Source organism: Penaeus japonicus, unplaced genomic scaffold (assembly GCF_977035675.1).
Source record: "Penaeus japonicus unplaced genomic scaffold, GWHDUDI00000001_assembly GWHDUDI00000039, whole genome shotgun sequence".
In the NCBI taxonomy this organism is placed as follows: Eukaryota; Metazoa; Arthropoda; class Malacostraca; order Decapoda; family Penaeidae; genus Penaeus; species Penaeus japonicus.
The window spans coordinates 18,704,514-18,712,013 of NW_028234441.1; the positions used below are offsets into that span (position 1 = coordinate 18,704,514).

At 36.3% G+C, this 7,500-nt stretch overlaps 1 protein-coding gene across 2 annotated transcripts in view; it reads left to right on the top strand.

Annotated features, from left to right (window-relative positions):
• LOC122253149 (solute carrier family 45 member 3) overlaps nt 1-6,322 on the top strand; it is a 44,109-nt gene extending 37,787 nt beyond the window's left edge. For both annotated transcript variants that reach the window (XM_043015969.2, XM_043015968.2), the window contains exon 7: nt 716-6,322. In XM_043015969.2, coding sequence (XP_042871903.1) covers nt 716-973 — 258 coding nt within the window. In that variant the 3' untranslated portion in view covers nt 974-6,322. The remainder of the gene's footprint in view (nt 1-715) is intronic.
• The last annotated feature ends 1,178 nt before the right edge of the window (nt 6,323-7,500 follow it).

Here is a 7,500-nt window from a genome sequence, read left to right on the forward strand (position 1 = left end):
TATGGTAGCTGCTTGCTGTTGCACATGAGAGAGAAACTTTTGTACTTTTCTATTACACTTTCATTCTAATGAAAAGAAACAAATACCTTTTTACACACATCTAATATAGGGAGCTTGTATGGTTTAAATGTTAAGACAACTTGTAATTTAAAATTTATGTACTTTTGAATAATCAAAATTCGGACAGCCAATTAGTTATTATAACCAAAGGGTTAGTGTCCCATCTTCATGGCTGTTAAAATTCAGACAGCCAATTAGTTATTATAACCAAAGGGTTAGTGTCCCATCTTCATAAGTTGTTAAAAGAAGGAATTGTATTCAGATTCATATTTGTGGTACTTTGTTTTCATTAATGTTTTTTTTTTTGTCATGCACAGTATTTAGTTTGTATAGTTTGATAGATTTAAAATGCATGTAACAAATTTAATGTTTTTTGGCGGTCATATCACAGGCTTCATATTACATTAAAAGGGGTCATTGGTATTATTTGGTTTTAGTTGTTTTTGCGTTTTCACCCTGCTTTGTATCTCCACTCTTCCCCCACTTGCATGACATGATGAGAAAGGATTTGAATAATGATATTGGCAACCATTGGGAAAATTGATGGATCTTAGTCTGTGTTACATAACATCCTCCAGATTAGTTTATGAGTTCTTTTTACATAAAATGGATTTTTTGTATACCGTATGTTGATAAGTGTCCCCTCTCTTGGCAGATGTACATGTGGGATGGCAACCATTCAGAGTTTGGCGAGGAGCAAGGGCTGGGGACGGATGTGGCCGTCTTGGACACGGCCTACTTCCTTGCGCAGATCATCCTATCAGTGTTCATGGGGCCGCTGGTGGACCTGACCGGCTCAGCCCTCCCGTACATGGTGGTGTCCGCGCTGACTGGGTCGGTGGCGGTGTACTGCGGGACGCGCGTCGTCTTCAACGACCACCACCTGAAGCAGCTCAGGGCAGGGGGCTTCTAAGTTCGCTCACCTTCGTGGCCTTAGTCCCGTCTGGTTGCAGGACCGGGCGATCCTCTTTTGTAAATTATGATTTGCATACTTCTGCATATCATGCTGGTGTATTATATGGACTTTTTATATTTATTTATATGTATCTATTCCGTGCTGAATCGGGAGACGGTGGGATTGATGTTTTGTAATGTGAGTGTCAGGTCTTTCCAAAGGTTTTATTTTGTTTATGTGGTAATGTAAATGTATTGACTGAACTCTGTACACCCAACAAGAAGTCAGATATACCCATGTGTGTATTCACACATTATCCAACTTGAAATTCTGACATGAAGTTTGCTTCGTGGTGATCCATGCTTTGGCAAGTGTGAATGCTGTCAAGTCAAATATTTGTGGAAGAAAATGTGAAAGCAACATAACTTTGTGTTGTGTTTGTTTTTTTAGTGCTGCCAAAGTAAACTTAGATGTTATTTTCCCAACCTCTTGTCTTGATCATAGCACAAGATTTTATTTGTCTTTTTGTACACAAGAGGTGTACAGATTATTATTATTATGCAAAGGGAAAAAAAGTGTGTTATAGGTAATGTGACATAATTATATATATATATGTATATATATATATGTATTTGTATATTTATATTTATATATATATATATATAGATAGATATACATATATACTTATACTATTCTATATGCACACATACATGCACTTTCATTCTTTCTGTTTCTTATTCTTTCTTTTTCTCTTTGCTTTTTATTGCAACTTTATTTATGTATCTAGTTTTAGATAAACTGTTTAGTCGTTTAGGCACAATTTTAGAAGTCCTAACTGGGGTCTACGTGATTGTGCCAGGGAGTGGTTGCTGTAGTGCGGGGAATCACTAGGGGGTTTTAGAGGTGCTAGGAAGCATTCAGAATGAAATAGCAGAAAGGACAAACTTTTTTTTTTTTTTACTCTAATCATTTATTTTATTTTCATTTTTATATGTTGCTTAAGTTTGGAAGAGTTACAATCATGTATGGCTTTTTTTTTTTTTTTTTTTTCCATATAAGAAGAGTAAAGGCATTTGCTTTGTAGCACAATATGAAATCAAAGTAACTGGAAAGCATCGAATCCAGACACATCAAAGCTCTCTTATATCAATAGTCATACACTAATTGGTTTTATTGTTAATTGAATAGAAATGACAGGAATACTATAAGTAAGTATGCCTTGCTTTTTACTTATTACTTTTTTTGCAAATCCCTTTATCTATCAAGAGATACAGATGGTGCTGATGGTACTTATTAAGAAGACTTAGTTACTTTTTAACAATGAAGTTGATAAAGTTTCTGCATTTTAGAGAATTTGAGAGAAAGGTTTTGGGGGGTTGGGTTTATCCGCTCAATTCCTTTACCCTCTGTGTCCCTGACGCAATTCACAGGTCTCAGAGTTGCAGTCAGTTCTGTTTTCTTTTGGAATAAGAGCTTACGAAAGGTAGATAATGCACGGTAGAGTAAGAGACTTGTGGAAATATGCAGGATATGAAGAGCTCACTTTTGGGGGACGTGCGAGGGCGACGTTGCGCAGCTGTGTTTGATTGCCTTTTCCTACGCATTGTGTTGAGAAGTACTTTTTAAAAAGGAAGTGGGTAAGTGATAGGCAGGGAAAGATCTTTTTGACACTTTTCTCTTTTGTTCTTGTTTTATTCTTCTTCATCTCCTTCGTCCTTTTCTTTGTTTTCTTGTCTTTTTCTTCTTCTCCCTCTCCCTCCTCCTCCTCCTCCTCCTCCTCCTCCTCCTCCTCCTCCTCCTCCTCCTCCTCCTCCTCCTCCTCCTCCTCCTCCTCCTCCTCCTCCTCCTCCTCCTCCTCCTCCTCCTCCTCCTCCTCCTCCTCCTCCTCCTCCTCCTCTTTCTTTCCTAAATTCCTTAACCTCTTCCGTTGCTCTCCTTCCTTCTCCTTGGTACTGGTTCTTCAAACGCGCTCTCATGCGGACACTTTCGTGATCATTAATTCGCCTTCAGACTGGAATAGAAAGATCGTTCCACACTTTATGTATGAATTATTATTGTTATCTTTGACCTTTGCTTATTTTAGAATATTTATATAGAGAGAATTTATGGTGAAAGCATTTTTATCAGCTGGCTGATTAGGCAGTTGAGAAATGAATTGAGTTTATTTATGAATGCAAAACATGTAGCACAATGACATGTGAAATGTAACAAATTTATTACTGAGTCAATTAATGTTTTGCATTCAGTTAAGACTATTGGTAAGAACAGTATTGAAAAGACAGTATTCTAATGTTCTCAAGGAAGCCATAGAACAAAATGTATCTTAAAAAGAATTTTTTTTCTTATGTGAAAGCACAAAATCTTGTTTAAAACATGTCTATTTGTGTATAGTCTTATCATGCATGAGTCATTTGAGGAATGTACTAATGACACGATTTTCTGACTTAATCATGTGTAATGCTGTAGATGTATTTTTTTTTCTCCCGATTTTTTTTTGTGCAGAGAAGGAACTCGAATGTTGTCTTATAAATTCTTAGTAGGATAACTTTCAGATAACTGTCAGTGGATGCAAATTGAGATGATATGCAAATACGGTGTTCAAGCAGGCACCCTTTCATCCTGACGGCATTTCCATGGTGTGGAGTATGATGGAAGCAAATACAGTGCATTGATGTTGAGTTTCTATTTGGTTCTAGTGCATTTAGGTGGTATGATGGTGTGGAGAGCCAGAACCATGGAGACTCTGTCGGCCTGTCATTTGCTTTAGCTTAAATGAGGTGATTTCTTTTATTTTATTATTTAAAAAAAAATTATATATACTTCTTGATGATTTTGTGAAGTAGAGTTTAATTAAAGAAGCTGTCCTTAGGACCCACTTATTAGCTTGAAAAGAAAATATTGAATTTATGTCGCATTTTCTGGTCAAAAAGATCCAGAGAGTTGCTGCTAGTGTTCGAAGGAGAGAGATGGGAATTGGCATATTTATGTATGTATCGACTGCAAATCTTTAGTCTAGATAATACGGTACGACTGACGGACGTTGATTTCCCTTCACTGCAAAGAAACGCATCTCATTCCATCCAGGCAACTTTCAAAGATTATCTCTCTGGTGTCAGGCATTCTTGCATAATGGGTAGATTTTTTATATACATAGTGACATTTGAGGTAATGGCAAACTGCTCCTGTATTACCATATAGTTTTGATACATTTTTTGCTTCTTAGGACAGGTGGTTCATCAGGTGGTTCATTTTGGCCGACCGCCAAGTCAACTTTTTTACATAAGAGACTGTAGTGAGTAGGCAGTGAGAAGACAACAATAGTCCTAAAAAAATAGGTATTACACTGTAAGTTGATCCTTGAAGTAATCGTTAGTTATAATGTCGTGTAGATTCCAACACGGTGCAAACAATTCGCATTTCTACGGGGCGGGAAGAGAAGTGGAGCACTCGCTGGAGAACGCACGGATGTCATGCAGATTTGCGTGTTTCTGTCATTGATGTCATGCAGATTTGCGTGTTTCTGTCATTGATGTCTTGCAGATTTGCGTGTTTCTGTCACTGATGTCATGCAGATTTGCATGTTTCTGTCATTGATGTTTCCGTGTCGTTGGCTCTTGTCACATGAATAGACATTTGAGAATGGAAATGGGTCTGCTTAATTTGTAGGTTCTTCCAGGAGACTTTTTATTTTTCTTGTGTTGATATATATTTTGAAATTCATGTTGTGTACTTATGAGAAATATAACTATTTTTATTCCTTGCTGATGATTTGATTTGTTATTTTCAGTATTTTTTTATTTTTATTTTAGGGAAGTTGACCCATAGCTCGACAATCTTCCTTTAAGAAAAATGACAATATAATGAATAGTTGATATGAGGTTTATGGAACTCCCTCAGTGTATGTTAGCTTTAATGACACATTTTTATTTTAGACAGACAGAAAGACAGACAGACAGACAGACAGACAGACAGACAGACAGACAGACAGACAGACAGACAGACAGACAGACAGACAATTTTTTTTTTAGAAGAATGCAGTCTAAACACTTTTAGAATTGAATTGTTACAATGTGTATTGGTATTTTGCAAATTGCAATGATTCTTCATGTACAAGTTTTTGCACTTATTCTAAAATTTGGTCATTGTTGTTGCATCTATAACCAAAGTAAACCCATGAAGAGCTGGTTCTTGGTTGTTAGGTTGTTCTTCACATAACTTGCTTCCCTTATCTAATTTTTGAATTGTGCAACGGGAGACAAGAAGAGAGAGATCAGAAAAGTGCATTACGGCGTAGTTAAATGGCACAAACGATGTACTACAACCTGAAAAGAATGAATTGGTTCCGTTGGCCTCATTTGTTACTTAGATTTCTCTGTATTTCCGAGGTGTGTGGGAACGAGGAAACCTTTTTGGTCTGCCTTTCCTGTGGCTGTTTCTGAGCACAAATTTCAGATGCAAGAGTCATGTAGTTGAGGGAGGTGCCCTATTATTTTTTTTCTATTTTATGTCCCATTTTTGTATTTATTGTTTTTCTGGAGGTTAATGCACTAGAATCACAAACAAGTTTATTAGAGATCTTTCTCTATAAACCTCCAAGATAGGCAGAGCAAATTTATTATCGCTTTCACTCCATATAGAAGATATTGGAAATGAAAACGGTTTAGGGAAATACATTCGCATTCCCAAGGGAATTAGTCACTCAAAGGAAATACACCTTGTTTCTTGGACTTTGCCTCGTGCAAAGTATTTCTCTGCTTGAAAATCACTTCTCTAATGTGCATTTGCTTTTTATGAAGCAATTATTGAACAAAATACAAATGTTCTTAGTCATATATTCACAGAATTCAGTAATGACAATTGTGTCCTTAAGTTCTTGCCCAATTCAGCTATATTGGATTCCTGCATTTGAAAGATTATGCACACTCTCTTTTGTTTTCTTTCTTTCCTTCTTTTCACATCATGATTTGTAAGAGATTTATATATATGATTATATACAAAATGTAGTTTTTACAAAATGCAGTTATGAGAAGGAGTATATTTTCGTTGTATTACAGTTTATTCCACAGTCGTGAAAGTTTTATTGCAGGAGCCCCAGCGTACATGAAATCCAAAAACCGCGAGTGGAGAGCAGTTGCAAACGCCTTCGACTGGCTGGGGACGAAGCCAAATGGAGAAGTGAAATGAAAGGGGAGGAGGGTGGTGGGCGGGTTGGATTCACTGTCATGATTTCATTTCATTCCTTTTGTGACTATCTCTTCGGTTTGAATTCCATAGAAAGTGAAGACAATCACATGATAGTAGTGAGATAATTGTTCATATATTTTTAATCAATCTAAAAGTTTGTTGTTAATAAATCCCCTCAAAGAATGGTATTTTATTTTATCCTTACACCTGTTAATTAAAGAAGCAAGAAGAAAAGAAGTTTTTTTTTTTATAGTATAGTTGGGAAGAACAGCCTGTACTTTCAGCCTTCGGAATGATCCTCCACTTGGAATATTTGTACGGAATGAAGTACCAGCAACTTCCAGGAAAATGGTTCCAAAACTATTGGTAGTAACCCTAGTGGGACTTTCTTTCCAAGATAATGAACCACATCACCAAACGAGTCACAAGGTACCACATTACCATGTTACTGCTGGTAGTTTTGGAATTATTTGCCTAAAAGATGTAGTAATAGGTACTTTTCGAGTTCGGGTCATGTCAGGTCTTTACGATGGACATTCAGTGAAATTAGAAAAGCTTGTAGTCACAGTCGATTTCTTAGGAACTGTAGTAATTGTTTCTTTTCAATATGTAAAATATGAATGGAGGACAGTTTTAAAATCCAAATGTATCGATAGTACTTCCTAATCGGTAACTTGAACGATGACAAATTCTATGGTTGTTAACTGTCAAGTTCATGTGATGAACAATGTATGAAATTAGAAGAGCTTCATTCAGTATGGTCCACTGTCTAGTAATTGCGTAAGGAGACAGAATAAGAGGATATTGAAAGGAACTACAGCCTGGATTCACAGATTGACTGTTTATGAAAAGACAATACAGGCTGGATTCAATTAATGCAATCGTGATTTTTAAGAGAAACTACAGCCTGAAATCATAGACTAAATATTTGAAGAACAGACAACTTGCAGAACAACTGAATATTAGAAAAAAACCCTACAAGATGTACTTACAGACTGACTGAATATTTGAATCAAAGGCTCGACTCACTGACTAAATATTTAAAGCGACTTCATGGGGGAATCACAGACTGATAACATTTAGATAAATATTTAGATAAACTACAGACTAACTGAATTCTAGAGGATTGAATATCAAGAAACTACAGGCTGGATTGACATAGTGACTTGACTTGACTTGATATTTAGACTCAGAAGGATTCTTAATGTTTGGATTTGAAGAAAGAATGTTGTTTACTAAAGGAATGAAGACGTAAAGTTTTGAAGAGACGAACATATGAATAAATGGAGGGACGGAGGAATTAATTGATTAAAGAAACAGATAGATAAACGACGGAGAGGATCAACATTTCTGACAGACTT